Raw genomic sequence first — 25,301 nt, forward strand, 5'->3', positions numbered from 1 at the left:
ATGAGGAGACATTTTTCCCGTGTCACAAAAGGGACCCACTGCCTCATTTATCCAAGTATCGCCTCCAAATGTGGAGAATCTGATCTAGGCCTACATAGGGAGTAGGTGGGAGTGGGCGTGCCTGTGATCTTGAGGGCAGTTTGAATTGTAAGAGGCCAAACAACAAAGCCAATACCACCTCCTCCTCCTGGAAACACTGGGCTTCTTGTCACGGTCTGGGTTACTTAGACTTCTTGTGCAGGAGTTGGATTTCCCTGGTGTGGCATCCACTGATAGCACCAGACGCCCTGCAACTTCCAGTGAAAGGAATTAGTCTGTTCTGATCTGCATAATCAGATCCCCAGGTAAACATTGCCGGTTCTGGCCCTGTGCTTTCTGCTCCTGTTTTTCCAAGTCTGTACATTTATCCAAAATTCATGAGAATGTAGCACTCAATAACATTTTTTTTTAACTGGGGGAAATTTTAAGGTTTCTATGATAAACATTTACTGCATGAAGTTTACTAAATCCGGGATAATCAGGTTTTCTTATGTGGATATGATTAAAAAAATGCCTGAATGTTGTATGCTACAAGGTGCATATTCTGAATTTACATTTTAGTCGTTTAATTTATTATAATATATATAGTGCTGATTCGTGTAGCAGATTTGTACCTTCGTTTAATGTAAAAGCCCCAACACTAATTTGGAGATAGCACCCTTCCATTTTTTCAAGTTTTAAGTTCAGCCTAACTCGATTCTTCCGGAGATAGAGAGACAGAAAGATTCTCTTGAAGGTCACACTGTGACAGAGAATGTAGCTAGCACAGTCATCCTCCAGGGACCTGTTTTCCTACAGAGCTCTATGAGTAAATCTGATCCTGTTGGAAGGGCTTGGGAAGGCCAGATAAGATAAAACAGAATTAAGATCAAACATCTTTCTAACACCATGGATATGATTAATGTTGGGATCTGGGATTTGTGGAACTAATAATCCCAGTATTGAGATTACGAGGCTGGGGAGATGGCTTGCTGGATAAAGAGCTGGCTATACAAGTATGAGGACAGGAGTTCGGATCCCCAGCACCCTTGCAAAAGTTCAGCAGACTTGGGGCTTCTCTAATCCCACTGAATGGGAAGCTTTGGCAGTGGATTGCCCCTGAGCAAGCTGGCCCGATCATTGAGCACTGGCTTAAACTGAGAGATTCCATATCAATGAATATGGTGGAGAGCAGTCAAGGAATAGTCCCAATGCCAGCCTTTGTCCTCCATACTCATATATGCACATGTGTGCCTCCCACATGCCACACAGACACAAAAACAAGAGATGAACACTCAATTTGGAGCACAGACTGCTTTTCAGAACCCAATAAATTCTTTTTAAAAAAGGGTTCTCTCTCCTCCTCCTCCTCTCTCTGTCTCTTTCTCTCTCCTTCCTTCTTCCATCCCAGGGGACATGAGTGATGGTGTTTGTGAGGTCAATGGCTTTGGATCCCTTTGAACCCTGAGTTATAATAGGTTGTAAGTCAGCTGACATGGAGTCTAGGAACCAAACTCAAACTCAAATTCCTCCTTCAAAGTTCAGTTTGTCACCACCTCCCAGGCTTTCTAGACTATGTCAGTGTGGGGTTGGAAAAAGAATGGTCCCAGAGGCTCATTTGTTTAAATGTTTGGCCATCAGGGAGTGGCTGGATCTACTTGATCCCCAGGAGCTGTGGTCTTGTTGAAGGAAGTATGTCACAGGGCAGTGGGCTTTTGGAGTGTCAAATGCTCAAGCTCTCTTCCTGTGTCTGCCTGTGCCAATGCAGATGTAGAACTCTCAGCTACATCTCTGGGACCACGTCTTCCTGCGTGCCACCATGCTCCCTGCCATGATGACAATGGACTAAGCCTCCGAACTGTAAGCCAGCCCCAATTAAAATGCTTTCATTTTTAAGAGTTGCTGTGGTCATGGTGGCTCTTCACAGCAATAGGGACGCTAACTATGACACAAAGATATCACTTATTGTTCTGAGGATGTCTGATGATAAAAGTTACTGTTCTCTACATAATAGAATTTGATAATTTCGTGTTGACTGTCAACTTGGCCTGATTTAGAATCACCTGGGAAGAAAGGCTCAAAGCTTGTCTAGATCAGCTTTGAACACCCACGGGGATTGTCTTGATGTTAACTGACACAGACTCAGACACTGGGTAGTACCATTCCCTATGTCTGTGGTGCCAGAGTGGAGAAAACAAACTGAGTATGGCATGCATTCATTTATTCTCTTGACTGTGGATGCGACTGGGTGCCTCTAGCTCCTGTCTTAGCTTTTCTGAAATGATGAACTCTAACCTAAAATGGTGAGCTAAAATAGACCTTGTCTCCCCTGAGTTGCTTTTTCTCAGGGTATTTTTTTTTTCTCACAGCAAGCTACATGAACTAAAACAGCACACACCTGTCTATATACATCTGCCCCCTTGTTAAATGATGAACTCTTCATATCTGGCACTGTCTTAAAGATCTCTATGTCTTCAGGAGCACCTATAGTGCCATGTATGCGTGGTAAGTGAATTTTCTTGGTGGGCATCTGAGAGCAGGGGTCAGAGGTTAGCCTTGACTATTGTTCCTAAGGTTCATTTGTTTGTTTGTTTGTTTGTTTGTTTGTTTGAGTTCCTCAGTGGTACTAGAGCTCCCCCAATTCATTGATGCTGGCTGGCTAGAGAGCCCCAGGGATCCCCTGGCTCCCCACTCCCTAGAGCTAAGATTATAAGCATGCACCGCCACATTCAGCTTTTAAACTTGAGTTCTAGGGATCAACCTCAGGTCCTCAGGCTTGCAAGGCAAGCACTTACCGACTGACTGAGCCACCTTCCCAGCCCTCAGTGAATTTCAGTTAATATAATGAAGTCACGTGTGCTAGCTGTACTGCGATTGTGCCTGGAAAGCCTCGTCGGGTATTCTGGGCACACACATCTTGTTTCCAAAGGAAAACCCACCATCGCCAGGGCAGAGAAAGTCAAGCAGATTGCAGGACAGCCCTGACCTGCAGAGATTTTATGAGGCTTCCTTAGTGCTATGAAGCAGTTGAACTGGGATAACCGTGAGGGCTATAAATCTGATAGGATGTACATACAGTCTTGAATGCCCAACTCCTTTAAATTGCAAAGCTTCAGTGACGTCTGTCTGACATGTCCACAGGGTGCCATGGGCTGCAGCTGGCTGCAGCACACTGTCACTCCTGCCCTCTTCTTCGAGTGGCCCAGCATGCAGTGACACTTGAATGTGGGACATAAGAATTTTTCACTGACTCTGGTAAGGTGAGGGTTTATACGGTGCCAACGATGCTTCTGAAAGCAACTCATTCATGTTTGGCTGTGTCTAGGTTTTGGGGACTATGGACAGGATCTTGATTGGTACCTTAACATTTACAGAGAGTGCTTGGGGTGGAGTGGGTTCAAATTCACACCCAAGAAGCATATGTCACTCTAGCCAAAGACTTGCCCATATAAAACTATTCCCCACAGCTCCTGGGAGTCAATAATTCCATGATTAAGTTCCATGCCCGGTTACACAGGCATCAGGCAGAGATAAAACAAAAGAGAATACTTATAACAGAGAATAAACAGCAAGAACAGCCAAACAGAACACCCGAAAAAAAGAGCAGAATTTCCCCTACTCATCCTGACTTCATAGAAAGAGGATATTTAGATGTCTACATTCCTTGTCTGACAGATACAGGACCTTACTTGTACATGTGTGTGCATATTCATGTTTGCCACCATATGTGTGTGGAGGGAATGCATGTTCATGTGTGCTCGTGCTTGTGATGTTGCATTTGTATGTGCAAGAATGTGTGTGTATCTGTGTCTGCCTGAGTGTAAGTGTGTATGTGTTGGGGGTGGAGAGGGTTCATATGAAGCTTCATGTGGTCAGTTTATGTGTGTGTATGAGGGTGCTATGTGTGAATATGCAGGTGCGTGTGTGTATGTGCATATGCATGAGTGTATTTGTACATGTGGAAGCCAGGGATCAACTTCCATTCTTATCCTCCGGATACATTTATCTATTTATTTATTTATTTATTTATTTATTTATTTATTTATTAAAAGAAAGCAGCTCTCACTGAACTAAGCAGACTAAGCCCTCTACCCAGCAATCCTTTAAGGGATACCCCTTTCTCTGACTTCTTAGAAATGGGATTAAAAGCGGGTATCACCACCCCAAACATTTTTACATGAGTTCTAAGATTTGAACTCAGGTCCTTTTACTTGCATGACAAACACTTTACCCACTGAGATTTCCCTCCAGTTCCCAGACATAGTACTTTAGGGACTGTTCTCATTCCCCCTACTGACCTACACCGCAATAACTTCATCTGTGAAGCCACTCCTGCCTACCTCCTCTCAGACAAGCATCCCTTCATCCCACAGGGTCACTGGATCATTAATTCACCCAACAGTCATTAAGGTTTGCTTTTGTTTATATTATGTGTGGGAGGATTCAGAGATTAATATGCCAAAGTTCTTGTCCCTAATAAAGTCTAAATCAATCAAGCGGAGCGGAGCAATCCCTGACTATCTCCGGTCAGATACCGGTACTGACCATCCTAACCAAAGCGGCAACATTTAGTCATTTTACATGAATGGAAGCAGTCAGTGCTGACCATCCTGATCATTGTATAGTATTTAAACACTGTGTATAAATGGGGAGCAATAGATACTGACCTGTTTATAGCACAGTATTTAGTCATTGCTGAGATAGTTAATGTGGGTGTTGTGTAAGCATGGGGACTGGAGTTCAGATCCTTGGAAACCCTAGTAAATGTTGTTTGGCTGTGGTAGCCCACCTGTAATTCCAGCCTCAGAAGGTAGTGACAGAGGGTCTCAAGAGTAAGCTGGGCCAGGTGGTGGTGGTGGCAGATGCCGTTAATCCCGGCACTGGGGAGGCAGAAGCACATGGATCTCTATTATAGAGTTTGAGGTCAGTCTCCTCTACAGAGCTAGTTCCAGGACAGCCAAGGCTACACAAAGAAACCCTGTCTCAAAAACAAAACAAAACAAAACAAAACAAAAAAAAACAAACAAAGAAACAAAAAAACCAAAGTAAAACCAACCAACCAACCAACAAACCAAAACCCCAAAACAAACAAACAAGAGTAAGCTTGTTGTCAAAATTGCCCATATATTCAATCTCTGGAAATGACTGATGCAGATCTGCATGCACACTTATGTACAAACATGCAAACTTGCATGTACACACAAAAAAGAAAACAAGAAAAGAAAAAGAAAAAGCATCAAGAGTGTATCAGTTACCAAATACCTGACAAATGCAAGCTACGCTCACAGTTTGGGAAAAGATACAGTCCATCATGGCAAGAAAGACAAGGCAGCTAGACAAGGTATCTGGTCACACTGTTTCCACACTCAGGAGGTAAAGAACAGACAGGAAGTTGGACCTGTCTGTAAAGCCTCAAGAGCACTCTTCTCCACAAACATTACACCATCCCATTTCATCTAGAGAGGCGCTATAGCCTTTCCAAAGAGCACCACCCACTGGGGGCCACATGCTCAAACACAAGAGCCCGGGGACACACTTCACCTCCAACACAACAACCAGGGCAGAATGCATTTTGTAGCATACTTAAAAATATCATTCAGCATAGGCTGGGACTGGGGGAATGAGATGTGGAGTTTGAGGGAGGAGGGAAAGGAGGAAAAGAAGGACACAAAGATTGAGGAAGAGGACAGGGAGAGGGGGGTTGCAGACTTCTTTCTGCATTTGCACAAGATGTTCCTCAGGGTTCCAGCTAAACTCTCCCCTATAATGGGCTCCACCCGAGGCGCAGCTTCCTCCTCCAGGCCTTCTGCAGACCCTTCTGCCACTGCAGCACCTGGGTGGCTACGGCACATCACTGCTACAGGCTTCATTCTGGAGCGCTGGCTCTGGGAGAAATGAGTGTATTCCCTAAATCCTTGACACTCACATACTTTACTGTTTATTATATAATTTTTATTCCATGATTTAAAAAAAATTACTTTCAAGTGTGTGTGTGTGTGTGTGTGTGTGTGTGTGTGTGTGTGTGTGTGTGTGTGTGTAGTTGCCTGCAGAGGCTAGAAGAGAGCATCAGATTCTTTGGAGCTAGAATTATAGGTTGCAAGGTACTCAGTGAGAGTGCTGGAAATTAAGCCTGCGTCCTCAGCAAGAGTCGTACATTGTTGTGAAATATTATTTTATCCATGCAAAGATGTGTTGCATTTCTTTATGCTGCTGAATACTACTTTATCGGTGTAAAGGTGTGTTACTTTGCTTATGCTGCATTTGTTTAACGATTGTAAAGATGTAAAGATATGTAAAGATATGTTGCATCTGTTTTCACCTTGCCTGCTAAGGCACCTGGCTGGTCTAATAAAAAGCTGAATGGCGGATAGCAGAGAGAGGATGGGTGGGGCTAGCAGTCAGAGAGAATGATTAGGAGGAGAAATCTAGCTAGGCTAAGGGAGGAGAAAAGAGGAAGAATGAGAGAAGGAGGAGGAGGAATGAGCGGCATGACCAGGGCAAGAAACCAGGCAGAGATAAAGAATCATTGAAGGTAAGATACAGAGAAGAAAGAAAGGGAAAAACCCTGAGGCACAAGGTATTTGGGAGAAGCAGGCTAAGTTAAAAGAGCTAGCCTGAACATGCCTAAGCTAGGCCGAGCATTCGAAACCAATAAGAAGTCTGTGTCAGGATTTGGGAGCTGGTTGGTGATACAAAGGAAAAGACCTGGTACAGTACATAATTGCTGATCCATCTCTCTAGTCCTTATTATATCCTCTTATTTTAAATTTCATTTCCTAATAGAAATTACAGAAGATACGATCCATACAAAGCATTGCCTGTAGGATCTGAGTGGGTTAATAACTCTGCAATGGAAAATGGATGTTATTATTTAAATAAAATACAGAAAACCTAGTGTCTTTAATTCAATGGGTGATTAATTTGTTGCCATTTTTAAATACTTAGAAAATTTCTAAATTGATTTATACTAAATATATTTAGAATGTAAGTTAAAGATTAATTTTCAAAATTGTTTTACTAAATCTATGTACATATTCTTTTGAAGGGTCCATGGGTTTTTCTCCTATATGAACTACACATATATTTTGTCAGGTTTGAGAAGGGTTAATTTTGCTATGGAGATAATAAAATTGTCAACATTAAATAACTGCTATTTTATAGCTTTTTTGTTGGAATAATACTGAGATTTGACACGTCACTATCTAATTTGGTGTCTCTGTAGATGATAAAATTATCATGATATTGATGTCTGTGGTTTGTCACGAGAACAAAGAGGGGTGATATGTCTGGGATGGGCCGGGAAAATGTAGCACTGTGACCAAAGAAATGGCAGACAGAAAGGGACAGGTGAAGGGAAAGCTACCATCTTCTGTGTGGAGTGAAGTATCTATGGTCCAGGGTGAAGAAGAGAAAGAAAAATGATACTATCAAGGGTGGAGCGGTTCTATTAAAAGTCTTGGCTGCAGAATGAAGATGAAGACTGGGAAATCATTCTCTGCTCTAACCCTGAAGATCCTTTCTCATAGCTTCTATTGGTGCTCTCTTGATCCAAGCTGTCATCTCTTCATTGAAAGTCTGACCCTGCAGGAGCTGTGTGATCTTTCAGTGTCCCTTATCTCACAGAGAGGCCATTTTTGATCCTCCTCCAAGTTAATATCCTTCCGGTGCTGAGTGTGTGAGAGAGTATCCCTGATGGACACTCTCCATATGTTTTCACGTCTGACTGGCACTCATAATGGCACCACCGAAGCCCTCTGATGATTCTGAACAGCAGATTCACCGCCAGAAGCCATACCGCCATCTCAACATCTACAAACTGCCAGGAAGCTGTGCCTCCCTATCACCCCGAGGATCTTTCTAAATTAGATATTAGAGTTACAGGGCAGGGTGGAAGATGCCTCTGTGGCAGAAATTCAAGTAGCCAAGGGACAGAGCTGATCGATTCCAGAAAGTCATAAAGAAAATGGATGCTGGCAGAGCTGGAGTCAGGAGCTGCTGCTCTAAATGCTGGGACCTCTCCTGCTTCTTCTATAGATGGGTTGCTCAAGGGAGGGCTCACCAACTCTACTTGTTCAGTTCCAGGCTAAGGAGAGACCTTGTTTCAAAACCAAAGGCGGATAAGGACAGCTGGGACTATCCTTTGGCTGCCATGGGCACATGCATGCAAGAAGCATGCACTCGTACTCACACACACACACACACACAGTCCTTTAACCAAATGGAGGCCAAGTTGGGCAGTGATAGAGTGGGTTTCCTTAGCTTTTCACATTGAATCCTCCTCCTGTCAGACACAGCTGTGTGACATGCACTCTCTCTGCCTGTATCCCTACTTGTACAATGATCACAATGCTAGGTCCTATCTCATAGGATTGTTCAGGGTCAGTTTGGCAGAGGCTCTACATTTTGCAGCACAGGACATAACATGGCAATCTCTGCATGTCTGTTCAGTCACATTTTGTGAGAACCAAGGATGGGTTCTTGCTTATAGATACTAGTGTTAGAGTCTTCCTTTGAAACTACCTGAGAATCTGGGATGTAGCTTCATGGTAGAATGCTTGTCCCATGCATGCAACTCCTGAGTCAATAATGCATTCCTTATAAACGCACACCAAACAAATAAGGAAACTGACAGACATGTGAAGAGCAGTTCCCATGCAGAAACCACTACATTTAATATAATTCACTATTGCCTGTAATTTTGTTATAATTAGCCACCAATATTTAATATGATTCTAAACCTGGTGGTACTATTTACCTTCATAGAGGAGTTGCAAACATTTGGATTTATTTCATAGAAATAGTTCCCTGATACTCACCATAGTTTACTGTATAATATACTTTGTACAAAAATCGTAATATTAACTTAATTTTTAAAACCTTTTGGGGGGCAGCTCTGTTATAACAAGAAGGTCAGAGAACAGCTTAGGAAAATCAATTCTCTTTTCTACTATGTGGGTCCTAGGGATTAAAACCAGGTCGTCAGGCTATGACATCTTGCCAGCCCCACGTTATTTAAGTTTGGAATTCCACAATTACCATGATATATACTCTATACACAAACAAAGTTACTGAGATAACTCATCTTTGGTGAACCTCCAATCCAATTTGTAAGGAAAATGTGGGTAACTGATAGAGAGCTGTACTGTAGCTCATTGCCAGTGGTTATGAAGTAGATGGTGTTCAGTATGACTTACAAGAAGAAACAGATACCAATGACTCCTTTAGCTTCTGCTACTCACAGATTTAGACAGCATTCATTGAGATTCCAGCCCTTGACACAACAACTTTGGGATTTCCTGCTAGCTTTTTGGTTCTTTAGAATTTAGTCTGAATTCTTATCTGAATAGGAGAGGGTCTGCTGAACCTGATTTACTGCCAACTCTAATCCCAGAGTCATCACTGCACAAACTGGAATCAAGAGCTAGTTCATTACCAAGCTGGATATTTTAATTATTAGGTTGGTGCTCACCAGCCTCAACAGAAGACATAGCTGTGTTCATGGGTGATGTTGTTTTGTTTTGTTTGTGACACTGGGTGTCACTATGTAGCCTAAGATGCCCCTGGTTTCATGGTATCAAGGATTCTCCTGCTTCAGCCTCCTGACTGCTGTGACTAAAGGCAGGCACCAGTGTGCCTGGTTTCCCTGATCTATTTGTAAGTTTATAGAATCTGTCAGCTAATTCTTGGATCCTTCTTTATTTTTGTAAATTGTCTGTGGCTTACAAATGTCTTTTCCTGTTACTTACAATTTATCTAAGTCATCACGGATCTAGCCACCATCTTTCTATATTGCTGTTTAGGTGGCTACTTCAATGGTTAAGAATCACTGATCTGTCTTCTACAGAGGAAAACTTAAACAAGTTTCTAAAGTATAAAGAAAACAACTTGATACACACAGAAAGGACTTCCTCCAGAGTCCACAGGAAACAGCTGTAGGGTCTGTAGTTTTTGCAGCCAAGTGCATACAATTTCTTGTGCTCTACCTGTGACAAACTCTGCACAGCCGCATAGGATCTCAGGCATCCATACAAAATGAAAACAATTCAAAAAGAAGAGAGCACAAAGTTCCCTTATGTTTATGCAAACCACCCTCCCAACTCTCAGGATGGATTTACCACTTACTCATTATCCTATTCAACAAATAATTACCAAGTGTCAGTAGGTGAAAAGCAAGCCCAGGCAGTTTTTCTTTTATCTCTGTGGTGAGTATTTGCTTTCACTTAATTCTAAAAGCAACATCAGAAAACAAAATTGTGAGTAAAATAATGAATAGAACAACTGCAAATCCAGCTCCATCCTCTGAGTATGGCTATGACACAGGTATTAGACGGCAGGTGTTCTAGTTTCATTTCTGTTGCTGCTATAAAATATCCTGACAAAGGCAATTTATGGGGGAATGAGTTTATCCTGCCCATAATTCCAGGCTACAGCCTATTATTGTGGGGAAGTCAAATCAGGAACATGAAGCATCATATCACATTCATAGTGAAGAACAATGAATGCATGCATGCTCTGTGCTCAGCTAGACTCTTACAAAAAGGCCAAGGACCAGACCAATGGAATGATGCTACCCACAGTGGTCTGGATCATCTCACATTAATTAAGGTAATTAAGACAATCTACTACAGACATACCCACAGGCCAACCAGATCTAGATTGATCCTCATTGAGACTCTGTTACCACCCAATCCCAGGTTCTATCTAGTTGACAATTAACATTAATCATCTCAGTATTCATTATTTTCTATCACTGTTCTTCATAGATCTTTTAACAGCCTGTGATGGCTGGGTTTTGTCAACTTGACATAAACCTAGACACAACTGGGAAGAAGGAATCATAATTGTGAAAATGCTTCCATAGCTTGGTTGCTCTCTAGGCAAATCTTTGGGGCATTGTCATGATTAATGAATAGTGGTCCTAGATGCTATAAGAAGTTGAATAAGCCATGAGGAGCAAGGAGCAAACTTGAGTTTCTGCCCTGAGTTTCTGCTCTGACTTCACTTGATGGTAGACTGCAACTGAGAAGTCAAATAAACCCAAGCTGGTTTTGGACATGATCATTACCAAAACAATAGAAAAGCAAACTAAGGTACAGCCTACCTTTAGCAAGGGTTAGTTATAGTAGAATGGCTCATGGAAGTCAAAATTCTTCGGTGAAACATACAAACTTTGATAACTAAAAATACCCAATGAATAGATCCCGAGGTCAGTAGATAGCTGGGTTATCCATTCCTGTCACTTAAATATGCATGTCAGAAATTTGTGTTGGCCAATGTAAATGATGCACTGACTTTAGCACATGTGTTTACTCTATAAATAAACTATCAGTATTTATAAACAGGAACTGCAGATCCTTAAACACTGGTGCAGAAGAGCCTTGAGTTAGAACAAGAAAAACAGAAAAATTCATGTGCAGGCAACAGCTGTTAAAGGTAATTACAATTTTTGATCTTGATTGTAAAACTACAAAAGAACTAGAGCTTTTCACAAATTCCAGATCTATGATGACAAACACTGATGGTGGTCAGGCCCAGGAAACAAAATGGAGTCACACAATCTCCCCCTGTGGCCTGCCAGCAACGTAAATTATAAATTATGTTCCAACAGATGAAGCAGAGAGGAAATTAATTTCTGAGATCAGATCTACTTTGCAAAAGCGCTCTTCTATTTTAATTGGGGGGTGGGGTTAACTCTTGAACATTTTACTAACTCTATTTCCTTCCATGAACTGCAACTTCCCATCCTTCCTCATAGGAGTACTAAGATGTTTATGCCAAAATTCAGAGGATAGATAAGGAACTCAACCACTGAGAAAATATTTTGAGAAGAATTTCCTATAATGAAGGAAATGTTCTATTTAGACACTGTCCAATATAGTGGCTACCGGTTTAGCTACCCAAGGACTTGGAGCATAGGAAGCTAACTTTAGCTTAAAGTAATTGTGTGTGTGTGTGTGTGTGTGTGTGTGTGTGTGTGTGTAGGCCATCATCATCAGGTAGCAATCCTTAGGCTGCCATCCATTTTTTGAGAACAGACCTCTTTATTGGTCCCCATCTTGCAGAATAACTCACTATTTTGGCTGGTCAGTGAGCTCTGGCGATCTTCCCTTTTTTATTTTCCTCATACTGGAATTACAAATGTGTGCCACAACCATTTTGACAGGGATTCTGAAGACAGTTCTCCATGCTTGCAAACAAGTACATTATGCCCTGAACTATGTTCCCAAACTTTCAAGTAGGAATTTAAATTGCACTTCATAGACAATGGCTTTAGTGTTGGGCAATGCCGTCCCAATGATGAAAAGGCTCCTGGTCCCTTTTCAGTCTCACTCAATGAGACCCAGCAACTTTCACAATGAGCCAACTTTCACAAACTGTAGGTTCTCCCCCCCCCCCCAAAACCACAGCTCGGTCTTTGACAGCATAGGCCTGCAGAGCTCTGAGCAGAGCTCATGGGAACCAGCCTGAGTAAATGCTTGTGTGAACAGAAGCAGAAAGGTGGAAAGAGCAAAGGTTAACCCTTTACCTCCCAAGCCCAACTTTGCAAGCTGGGCAGGTACCTGAGAGCACAGTGACAGCTTGCAGACTGCAGCCTTGCAGAGATGCTGAGGCGCAGTCCAGGAAGCATGGTGGAAGGAGTGATGCTGCACAGGCTGTAAAACTCCCAGCTGCAATTTGGGTAATGGTGAGCTCGACCTCAAGATGTATGCTCCAGCATTTCATAAAACTGTGTTTGTCACAGAACGCGTGGGACTAAAGATGCTCCCCACATCCATTGTTTCTCAGTGTATGCCATGGTTCCACTTAGCTTATTGTAGAATACATTCTGTGCCCTCTGTGTGAGGGCATGCATATACATGTGTGTGTGCTTAACTGTGTGTACATGTATATTGTACATAGAGGCCAGTCTGAGGTTTCGTTCCTTAGGACACTGTCCTCCTTGGTTTTAGAGATAGGGTCTTGTACTTTTACCTGGGACTTCCCAATTTGGCTCCACTGGGTGGGCAAGGATCCAGGTATCTCTGCTTCTCTAGCACTGGCATTCAAAGCACATGTCACCACACCTGGCTTTTTAGATGTCAATTCTAGGGATTAAACTCTGGTCCTTAAGCTTGCAGGGCAAGCTTTTAACTGTGTCTGTGGCATCTCTCCAGTCCAGGTGTCTGATGGTCCTTTTGCCTGTTAGTCTTCAGTGGCATTGTTCTTTGTAAGAATGTAACTTTTAGAAGTTGAGAATTTGAGAGACACTCACTTTTAATGACACCACCTGAGATATCGAGGCACTGGGATTTTGGTGCAATATGCCTGACCCCTGGGGAGGCCGGCAAGCTTTGAATGCAAGCAACTTCCTGTCAAGAACAGCAAAGGCCGTTTTCAGCATAAACACATACCCGGAGGAGGACATCAGAAGCTGGTCTGACTCGCTGTTGGAATAGGATGCTGAGCGCCCGGTTCTGTTGTTCCAAGTCAAACACTCTGGTTTTCAACTTTACACATTCCTCCCTCAGATCCTACAACAAACACACAGAAGAGGGAAAAGAAAGTCTGACTGGAAGATGTCTTTGCATATTATAGCCATATTTTATATGATACTTCAGACACATTAGGAAAAAAAAATACCATTTTATTCTTCAAGGTACCCAGAAAAGTGAGTCATGAAAGACAGTTTCTTCCACAGACTATTGTCTGATGGAATTGTTAGGTTCAGGGAAGACCGATTGGACAAAAATAAAGAAAGCACCTTGAAATCAGAAATGCATTAATGCAGTCCGCTATTTTTGGAGGCAGTAAATCTTAGTAATATAAAGTCAATTTATGTTTCTACCTATATATTATGCTTTTTCACTGTCTTCATAAAAGCAATCATAAAGTACAAACCACACAGACAACAATATTTTTACAACAATAAAGAATTGATGCACTAAAGAAACTAGCACTTTAGATGGAACCTCCTCATTTAGGGAAATGAGTTGAGATTCTCAGCATTGTGACTAATGTAGTCATCGATGCATTTAGTGGGAAGGGGTAACTTTGAATGAAGGTACTTGTGTGTGTGTGTGTGTGTGTGTGTGTGTGTGTGTGTGTGTTTGCATGTACACATGCTTTCATGTGTATGAAAGAGTATATATGTATGGAGGTACACAAGCACATGTGTGGTCATATGTATAAAGGAATGACAACCTTGGGTATTACTCCTTAGGTGCCATCCACTCTGATTGTGTGTGTGTGTGTGTGTGTGTTTGTGTGTGTGTTGATGTTCATGGGTGGCTGTGTGATCACGTATGCACCTGGAGGACAAAGGATGTCCTGCTCTATAACTATTTACCTCACTCCTTTGAAATAAGTATCTCACTGAACTAAGAGTCAAGATGTTTGCCCATCAGCAGCCCCCAGCAATGCATCTCTTTCTGGCCCTCACAGCTCTGGGGTTATAGACACAGCTATGCCTAACTGTTTGTAAAGTCTTGAGAATTAAACCCAAGTATTTGCTGAGAAGCAAATACTTTTAACCACTGGGCCACCTCACCTCACCACACCTGTGTGTGTGTGTGTGAGAGAGAGAGACAAAGAGAGACAGAGGCACAGAGACAGAGAGAGAGACAGAGAGAGAGCATACCTAGTTTTCTAGAGTACCTTCTAGGAAACTTGGCTAGAGGAATAACATTCTTAGGTCACTGCATGACACAGCATGAAGACAAAAATTCAGGAGACTTCATTAAGTTAAAGAAGTAGTTTAAGAAGCCGCATCTGAGGTGTGTGTGTGTGCAGCACACACACACCACATCATGTGTATGGAGGTGAGATGTGCTGTATGTATGTAATGCGTATGTGTGCATGCTACAATATATATGGAAGTCAGATGACAACCTGCGTTGTTGTTCCTCACATCCTACTTCCTTTAAGACAGGGTTTCATTGCTTGCTGCTGACCCTAACTGGCCTTGGAGCTTCTGGGAATTCTCTTCTCTGCCTTCCATCTCTTCATAGAAGTGCCTGGATTACAGATGCACATACTACCATATTCAGCTTTACATGGGTTCTGGGCATAGGAACATATACGGACATATTTGAGAAGCAAGCACTTTGTCACATCTCCAGCCTTAACCTTCTGACATGGTGATATGAGTTTGTCAGTGTTTACAACTATCATGGGACACATGAAGCTCACACAGAATGGAAATACCCAGCAGATGTGATAGCTATTGGAAGCCTGTCCTGTATCAATCTGTCTTGGCCACTGGAGCTACAGGGCTGCTGAGGCTGAGTGTGAGCGTGTACCACCATATTCTGCAACATTGGTTCTGTGTGTGTGTGTGTGTGTGTGTGTGTGTGTGTGTGTGTGTGGTTTGGGGTGGGTGCAATCTTTCTAATCACAATGCATTCTCTTTTCATCTTTTCTAGTTAAATGTGTGAAGTCTATGCACACTGTTTTTAGCTGATCCATGCCCCCAGATGCATGCTTGGAATGAGGAGTGTAGGAAGATGATGCAGAGGCCAGAAGCAGAAGTGTGTATTCTGTACACGGGCACACCACCATTTTTTTAAAGCAATCAACCTCTGCTTATCACTTATGCTAATTTCTGTTGTCAGCATGCATACAACACTCTCTGCTCCCAACACTAATTGTTTTCACTACTACTAATTAAGCAATTAATAAAAGCTGACTGTGGGGTAGATAAATATTAATAGTGCCCATTGGCTTGGAAAACACGAGCACTCTGACTTATAGGAGGTGAAAGGGAATGCAGAGAGGTGTAGGCTTCTAAGCAGAAAGGAAGATCTGAGGCCACAGCATTGAAACCACCCAGCAGCACCAGCACAAAACCAGGCAGTTCTTCAAGTGGGTAAGAAACAGAAATGAAGATACCTTCCGCTGAGTTTGTTTTGTTTTCATTGAGTTTTGGAGGGGTGTATGTACAGTGTATGTGTGTGGGCCAGAGGGAAAATTCATAGGAGTCAGTTTCCTCCCTCCATCAAGCAGGTCCTAGGAACTGAACTCTCAGATCATCAGGCTTGGCAGTGAGTACCTTTATCTATGGAGCCATCTCTCCAGCCTCTACAAGAGCGCTTTTTAATACAAACACCTGAATTTCAATGGCCACTTCTATCATTCAAGGAACAGTCAAGGTTAATTAGTAGGAACACAGACATGGAGTCTGGGGATAGTTTGATAAATGACCACTGGTGTGTCCAGCCCAGAACACTTGGTAAGGAGAATGAGAGATACAAGGATGTGATGTGAGTCTTGTGGTTACTGACAGCAACTGAGCTGCTCTGAGTATAGAAAACAACTGCTTGTGTGGTCTTTGATGTTTTTATAATGCTCACAGAACATGTGGGTGGCTATTGGGTTAGTCACCTAAATCGCTGGAAAATATACCTGACAAGAAGCAACTTGGGGGAAATTAGAGTTTATTCTGGCTCACAGTTTATGGATGCACAGTCCATCATAATGGGGAAGGCATCATGGTGTGAGGCAGCTGGTCATACTGCTAGCAGAGGCAGGAAGGAGAGAGAGAAAGAGAGAGAAGGACAGACGGAGGGAGGGAAGGACAGAGGTAGAGAGATAGAGGAACACTGTTGCTCAGCTCTCTTTCTCCATTTCATTCAGACTGGGATATCTCCTCTTCAATTAAACCACTGGGGGAAAAAAAAAAACAAAAACCAAACCAAAACAAAACAAAAAATCCAAAAAACAAAAAAAACAAAAAACAACTCCCTCAGACTTGCTGTGGTTTGCATCCTAGGTGATTCAAGTTGATAATCAAGACTGAACATCAGTCATTGATATCCTAGCCTGTTAACTCTGAGCTTAATAGAATACACATGTGTGCCCATGCGCACACACATAAAGACAGTATGAGGGAACCGAGAGAGCAGAACAACCCTCCAGGACTGTGTCTGAGCTGTCTGGGCGGAGGGTGGCATTTGTCTGTCTGCTTGTACTGTGCTCAGGGTGGAAGGCAGCTGTCATAAAGGACTAGGTGGTATATTGGTATCTCAGTTGGGTGAGTGAGCAACTGTTGAGACCCTGTTGGTTACAGAGCACTGAAACCAAGACTGACAACAGCTCCCTGGCAAAGCTGTTGGATGGAAATGGCTCTACATGGACCACATGCCAGACCCTGGTGGTGTCACCAGTGGTTGAGGCTGGACCGTCTCTCTCCTCACGGTCTCCTTAAATCTCAGACCCTCTCAGGTGAACTTGCTCACAACACATGTGTGTTTCTTCAAACAGAAAATGAAAACAGGGACAAGAATATGGGTGTTAGCAATGTTCTTATGTTCTTGCCATACAACTGTCAAGGATGCAAGTGTGATCCCCGGCACCCACATAAAGAGGATAGGTACGGTGAGAAGTGCCTGTGACCCCAGGATTGTGAAAGTGGAGACCGGCAGATTCTTGGGGAGCTCTGGGCAGCTAGCCTAGCCAGTGAGACATCCTGCGTCAACAAAAACAAGATGTACAGCACATGACGAATGAAGTCGAGGTTGACCTTTGGCCTACACACACAGACACTGGGGGCAGGGGGTGCGGGGAGAAACAATTATGCAAAAATAGATTTTGGTTTCCACATATGGAAACTGAGGCACCACATAAAAATTGGGCTTTCGGAAGCTCAGATGTGCTACTTGCTCCTTGGGTCAGGCCCACCACTCTCTTCTAGTCACGTAAATACTCTGGAGCTTTCGGTGATGGCCCCTTCTCTGATGATGTTTCCAAAGCTTCTATAGAGAGCCTGGAAAGTCTGCTCACACCTCAGACTAATGAGCAGTCTTAATATCAGGCACCTAAAAGGCCCAGCTGGTGGTATGAATGGCTGATTCAGGATAAGAAGAAGCAATGAATGAACACACTTCAACATAAAGCCCGGATGATGTTAGGCCACAGTGAGTGTGTTTATATGTGTGGTATTCGTATGTACATGTGTATGGAGATCAGAGCACGGCTACAGGTGTCATTCCTTAGCTGTGTTGCACATTTTAGTCTGAGAGAGGGTCTTGTGATATTCTGGAATTCACCAAGGATGCTAGAATGGCTGACCAAACAGCCCCAGGGATCCACCCATCCCCAGCTCTCATCTCTCCAGTGCTGGGATTGCAAGTGTATGCCACCACACTTGGGTTTGGGGGCTCAAATTCATGTCTTCATGCTTGTAGAGACAAGCACTTTAACCACTGATCCATCTCCAGGGGACCATATTAAGCCACTCTTAATTCATGTGATGGCTGAATAGTTTATGCAATTACAGTAAATGTAGCCATTACAGAACTAGTTGACAGCTAGTTGCAAAATAAGGTTCAAAGTAAGATCTACTCTGAGACAGCTTGCTTCCTAATTTAAAGTGTGACTCAACATGTAGCAGGCCCTGAATTCTTTTGCAAAGAAACACAACAACAACGTTCCTGGATTTTTCCCAAAGTCCAGTGGTCATCTTGATCTTTTGTTTCATTCTGCCAGACTGTAATTAGCTGTTGTGGTTTTATTTCTGTTGCTGTGATAAAATATCCTGGTATAAGGCTATCTAGAGGAGAAAAGAGGGTTATTTGGCTTCCAACTCCAGATTATAGTACATTATTGTGGGGAAAGGACTTGAGAGAGCTGGTCACATATATTTATATCAAAAGCAGAAAGGGATAAACGCATCCAGACCACGTGCCTGCTGCTACTCATACTCATACTCAACTAACTTCCTTTACTCTTACATGTCTCAGGGCTCAGCCTAGGGGGATGAGGCTGTCTACAGTATTCTGGGTCTTTCTATATTAACCCATAACTAACACAATGTTCCCCCCTCCCATGCCCACTGACCCTAATCCAGATAATTTTCCTTCCAGGTGACTCTAATTTGGGCCATGCTGACATAAAACTAACCAGCACAATCAGCATTGGATTTCATTACATACCTTTTACTCCTACTGATGTATGTGGGAAGAGACAGTAAGTCACTGAATGTTAACAAGTAGGCACAATTGTGTAGGGGTGAGACCATATACAGGCTCTGCCACTTTGCGGTAAATTCCAATTGTGGGCGAAATGTCTTTCTATTCCTACACATGGTTGCACACTGAACAAGATTAAAAAGGACTTAAAAAGTGGATTTTCACTACTTACTATATGTGCATGCTTGTAAATTCACACAGGCCCTTTTTAGTAACCAGATCTACAGAGGCCATTGCTGCAGAAGGGGACACAGATGGCCAAATGGCACCTCCCTGGCTCGAAATATGTGGGAGCATGAGGCGCTTTCAAGCTACAAAATTGTGTATTTTATATTTGTCATTCTGTACGAATTACCTCCAAACTGGAATATATCAGATGCCAGCCTCCCTTTACAGTGTGGAACAAAAAGCACCATGCAAGTATTTGGATTCTCTACAAGCAAAAAGGTAAGTGAAGAAGGTCTATGGCGAGGAACATTAACTACAGGGAAAATTTATTTCTTCCAGCATTGATATTAGTGGGAAAATATTGTTGGAGAATCTAGAAGAGTTATATAGTCAGTAATGTAATTGACTTGCTGGTGATAACATATGCAAAGTGGGTTACTGACATTATATGCACTATGATTTGGAAATATCAATGACAATGGAAAGTGATAATGTTGTTACTTTAGTGCTCCTGATCCAAAGAAGAACAGCCTCTGCATATGTGTGAGAGTTCATGTATGTGCAGATACATATGTATATACAGGTGCACATATGTATGAGTATTGGGGGACAGGATGTTAGTATTCATTTGGGCATCTGTACTGGCCTGCCCTTGGGCTTCTGACAGGATACAGCCTCAGCTGCAGCCTCTAAGAGCACCACCTGTGCACATTCACTATGTTCCCTTTAAAAGGGCCCCGCCCCCATCTCTCCCTCTCTCTGCTTCTCTGCCTGTCCCTCTGTCTCCCACATCCCTGCCTCTTTCTTCTCTTACTCCTGTCACCAGAGGCCGGTTCCCTGCCCCACCCCCACCTTTATCCCATTCCCTTTCCCCTAACTAAAAAAAAAAAGTCCTTCCACACGTGAACTCTGTCTTTCTCTCGCACACTGCTTTTTAAATTATAACACAGAAGATACTTCTGATGCCGTTGTTTGGGTGCTGTATGCCTTTCATTTGTACTCTGAGACTGGATCTCACTGAAACCTGGAACTTGGGAACTTGCTATTTAAGCTAGACTGACTGACTAGCCAGCCATAAGCCCCAGCCATCAGCTTTGTCTCTATGTCCCTAGCTCTATTATACTCCACTATGCCAGATTTTTTAATGTGGAAGATGGGAAATGAACCCTGGTTCTCCTGTTTGTACAACAAGGCAAACACTTTACTAACTGAGGGTCATCAGAGAAACTGAATTCTTGATCAGTACGTGAACATGTGACAGAAAATGACAAGTCTAAAGGGACAAAATTCTTGGTTTCCTGTCAATGTTGTTGGTCTGGGCAATTCTTGCTAAGAGTGGAAAGATGTTGGTTTGGGATAGAATAGAAGGCATGGGGGAGATGACACATCCTAGAACAGAATCATTCAGGGATACAGAGATGGCTCATCAGTTAAGAGCTTGTGCTCTTCCAGAGGACCAAAGTTCAGTTCCCAGAACCCATGTTGGTCAGCACACAACTCTCTGTAACTGTAGCTCCAAAAGATCCAATACCTTCTTCTGACCTTTGCACACACACACACACACACACACACACACACACACACTTTAAAAATAAAAATGCAAAAGTAATACAGCATTCACATATACTATCATGCAAGTGTGTGTGTGTTTGAGAGAAAGAGAGAAAAAAAGGAGAGAAAGAAATCACTGACAACAATTAATTTTTCACATTTGCATGTGGGTTGTATTTATTTCCTTTTTTTTTTTTTTTTTTTTTTTTTTGAGATATCTTATGTAGTCCAAGCTGGCCCCCAGCCCCTTATGTCTTCAGGAATTCCCTTGAATTTATGAGTTTCTTGCCCCATCTCCTGCACACTGAGATTACAAACCCTGTGCCACTGAGTCAGGCTTATACGTTACTGTGATGGAAAGCAGTGTACTCAAGGTTAGCACCCTGCCCACTGAGCTATATCCAGAGCCCTGTTTTGTTCATAACTGAAGAGAAATTTCTGTCTTTTAGAAGCAATGTTAGAGTCCTGTAAGAACCAGGAGGTACATATTTGGCAGAATGTGACTGTGTGGACCTTCCAGAAACCCCAGCCAGGCTTCTCGCTTGGTGAGAAACCCCTGGCACACACTGCCCAGTCGTCCCTCGTGTCTGAGTGCCTGGCGAGACACCTACACTCCAGTGCATGGATGTGTTTACCGCCTATTAGTTGGATTTATGCAGCTAGTTTTTGGAGCCTGACCTCAAGGGCCTGGCTTTCTTTTGTACTGTACCAGGCCCCTGAGGCTCCATTAAAGAGACAAGAAGAAGTGTTTCATAGGTTTGCAAGGGGCTGCAAAGACTCTCCCATTCTCTCTTCACTGTGGAATAAAGTAAGCACAGAGTTTTCAACAAGTAGGAAACAGGCAAGGAATCAGAGAGATTTGAAAGAGAAAGGTATCTGGGCACAGTGTGGCAGAAGTTTGGGTTTATTCACCAACAATTGATTCTCATCTTCTTCCACACTAAAAGGACAACCAGTTGTCCTCTGGATACCCTACCTACAGGGAAGACCTATTTACCAGTTTTCTTAGGTGTGGCTCTGCGATTAAAATCCTTTCAAGAAGATAAGAGTCATGCCTATGGAAGATTCTAGATGTCATCTTACAAGACAGGTGGGGGCTAATGAGGGATGAGGCGGTGACTGTCAAGCTAGTCCCACATGGTGGAAGGGGAGACCCTCTGACTGGCATGTGGCGCGCACGCGCGCACACACACACACACACACACACACACACACACACACACACACACAGAGAGAGAGAGAGAGAGAGAGAGAGAGAGAGAGGCAGACAGACAGTACATAAACAATCATATAAAATTGTCTTTTTAAATAGCTGGTATGCATTCTTTACCCTCTGCAAACTATTCACCTTCTTTTTTTTTCTTCTGATGAGTGGGATGTGGGTGCAATGTCTGGCGCTAGAGCAGCTCTTTTGGATTGAGCCGCCAATCACACCTGGGAAGTGGGGCTTCATCTTACAGGAAAATGAGAGAAGTCAGAAACCTTCCAGACTCAGAGCCACAATACCAGCCCTGCACTGACTACCTAGCAATTTATTTATGAGAAAGAAACAGCCTTTTAGCTTATGTAAGCCACCACTATTTTACAAACTTGTTCCTGAAAACTCTAAGTAATGCATTTGGATGTCTTTATTTACACTATGCTGATACCAAATGTGAGATAGTTAAAAATTACTTGCTAAAGGAAAACTAACAGATGTCTAGCAAAAATACAATCACAGTTTATGTGCAGCATAAATTTAAATAATATTTAAGAATATCTGTGAGAGGGCACAGGCATCTGATCGATTTCTTTTCTTTTAAAGACAAGGTGGCACAAATTATTTTGTTTTTCCTAGTCATATCTTCCAGAACATGCCGTGGAAGCTAGCAATTCTTTTAGGAAAGTTTATATTTTGCAGAAATTGTTAGAATAAACAAAATCTGAGGGAAGTAGAGTTTAGAGTCAGTGAGAGATGTCTGAAATGGGAATTGCTGAATAAAATGTACCAAATCTGTCAAATTTGGGCCACTGTGTATTTATTCACTCTGGCTGTGATGGCGAATACTGACTATCCACTTGACAGGATCTACAATCACCAAAGAGAGGGTTTCTGGACTGAGTACTGAGGTGGGAAGGCTCTCCCGATGGGGGAATCCATTCCCTGGGTTGAGGTCCTGAGCTGAATATGAAGGAGAAAGAGATCTGAGTGCCAGCATCCATATCTCTCTGTTTCCCGGCTGCTGATGCCATGTGATCAGCTGCCTCACATCCCTGCCGCTATGATTTCTGCACCATGGTGGACCTAATACTGGAAGCCAAAACAAACAACTCTTTCTTCAAGTTCCATTGGCGAGATGTTCTGTCACCACAATGAGACAAGTGACTAATAAACTGTCCTGAGGTCAAAGCACTTCCAGACAGAGAGATAATCGTAGCTTTTATGTTTATTTTGTACTGATCCAAAATGACTTCCAAGGAACTGCTCCCTATCCTCCTAGCTCAAATCTCCTCCATGACCTTGAGCTAAAAGGGTGTTATCTACATGCCCATTTCACAGAAAAAGGATTCAAGGCTTGAGGGACTTAGAAAACTTCTCTAATCCCAAAGACAATTGGTTGAGGCTTAGGCCCTTGTGGCGGCTTGAAAGAAAATGGCCTCCAAAGAAAGTGGAAGCATTAGGAGGTGTGGCCTTGTTGGAGTCCTGTGGCCTTACTGGAGGAAGTGTGTCACTGTGGAGGCAGGCTTTGAACTGTCTTATATGCTCAAGTCTCGCCCACTATCTCGGACCACTTGCCTGGGAGTCAAGATGTAAGGATTCTCAGCTCTAGTACCAATGTCTGCTTCCACGCTGCCTTGCCTCTTGCCATGATATAATGGACTAACCCTCTGAACTGAAAGAAAGCCACCACAATTAAATTTTTTCTTTATAAGAGGTGCCATGGTTATGGTGTCTCCTCACAGTAATACAAGCCCTAACTAAGACAGGCTTTTCAATTCTGTCCAAAGACTTTCAGGATCTAGGAACTGGAATGACTCACCAACTTGCTTCAGAACACAAAGCTACAAGTCTGCTATTCCGGGCCCACAAATCTTTCATTTTTAAAAGGTTTCTGTGCTGGTTAATTTAACTGTCAACTTGACCCAACCTAGAATCACCTGGGGAGAAAGTCTTAATGACAAATTGTTTAGATTAGGGTGGTCTGTGGGAATATCTATGGGGTGCTTCCTTGACTTCTAAGTAATACAGGAAGTTCCAGCCTACTGTGGGCAATACCATCCCCTAGACAGGGGTCCAGAAGTATAAGAGAAGACAAAGCTAGCATAGCAAGGGGCCATCCTTTTTCTTCCTCTGCTCTTGACTGTGGGTATAATACCATCAGTTTCTGCATTGACTTCTTTGATTGTCACAGTGGCAGAAGTGAAATGAGGACAGCTTCCTTCAACTGCAAGAATAAATGACTATTCACACACACACACACACACACACACACACACACACACACACACACACACACACACACAGCTCTTACCCAAGTAAACAAATAGCAAGGTTCTACCACATCTTGACAGTATAAGGAACACACCAGTCACAGAAACACTTCAAAGGAACAAGCAGTAGGCAGCTTACCTTTTGAGTGAGCAGAGCTCGAACGACCTGGTTGGCTACCTATAAAAAAGGAAGAAAGTTGTTGTCAGTTATAATGGACTTTCTGTGAATGCATGCTCATTTACCAACAAATTCCCCTCAGCTTCCAGCCTGTAATGAACCCCTCATGTCCCTGTTCTCTCTATCTGTGAAAGATCTCTCTTTTCATAACAAGCGTGTCCTTGTGGGTAATATTTTTTGCTATATCCAAAGGTGACCTTGTCGCTAATTAAGATGGTTCAGCTGGGAAGATAATTCACACCTTGACTTTCACATTTCCATATTTGGGGAAATAAGCTCCTTTCATATGTAAAGTACTCCATGAAAGCTAAAACACAAAGCAGCCAGAGACACCATCCTGATAATCTGTACACAATTTCCCTGTCTCACTGGTTTATCATCTCCTTTGACATGCCTTCCATTCCTTTCCTGTCTTACTGTTTCTCTGTCTAAAATTACTGGCAACCCAGAAAGATGAGAACGAGGCAATCCATTTTCCGTGTGGCCCATGTTCCTCCTCTGTCTTCCCCTAAACCCTCCTCCCCTGCTTGCCTCTTGTAACAGAATCTGGTGGTTGTTAATTTATTCCACAGCAGAAGGATCCCAGCTTTGACCCTGGGGCCTGGGTCAAAGCTCTCTTTTACTCACATAGAACAGAGTTCCAGCCAATGAGACATAAGGAGACTATTTTTCTTGTGTGTAGTAGAGTCTCTACGAAGGAGGGAACTTGGATTACCATTCCTTTCTTCTGTATGGGACTTGAAAGTAATGCCTGATAGAAACCAGCTATACAGCTCATGGGAATATCTTCAAAGGACCAAACAATAAAATCACCTGCACATATGCTATACTAAGATTATGGAATCAGTCTTGGTATCCACAAATGAATCAATAAAATGTAGTATACCTGAAAACTGGAATATTATTTAGATATAAAGAATGAAATCTTATTGGTATTTTAAAAAGATATATATATATGGGCTCATCATGCT

General features: G+C 42.7%; 1 protein-coding gene across 1 annotated transcript in view; it reads right to left on the reverse strand.

The window, feature by feature from the left end:
- Nckap5 (NCK associated protein 5) overlaps positions 1–25,301 on the reverse strand; it is an 806,966-nt gene that overhangs the window by 167,179 nt on the left and 614,486 nt on the right. The window contains exons 9-10 of the mRNA XM_051203949.1: positions 24,292–24,330; positions 13,410–13,529 (exon numbers count right to left, since the gene is read on the reverse strand). Coding sequence (XP_051059906.1) covers positions 13,410–13,529; positions 24,292–24,330 — 159 coding nt within the window. The remainder of the gene's footprint in view (positions 1–13,409; positions 13,530–24,291; positions 24,331–25,301) is intronic.

Source organism: Phodopus roborovskii, unplaced genomic scaffold, assembly GCF_943737965.1.
Source record: "Phodopus roborovskii unplaced genomic scaffold, PHOROB, whole genome shotgun sequence".
NCBI classification, from domain to species: Eukaryota; Metazoa; Chordata; class Mammalia; order Rodentia; family Cricetidae; genus Phodopus; species Phodopus roborovskii.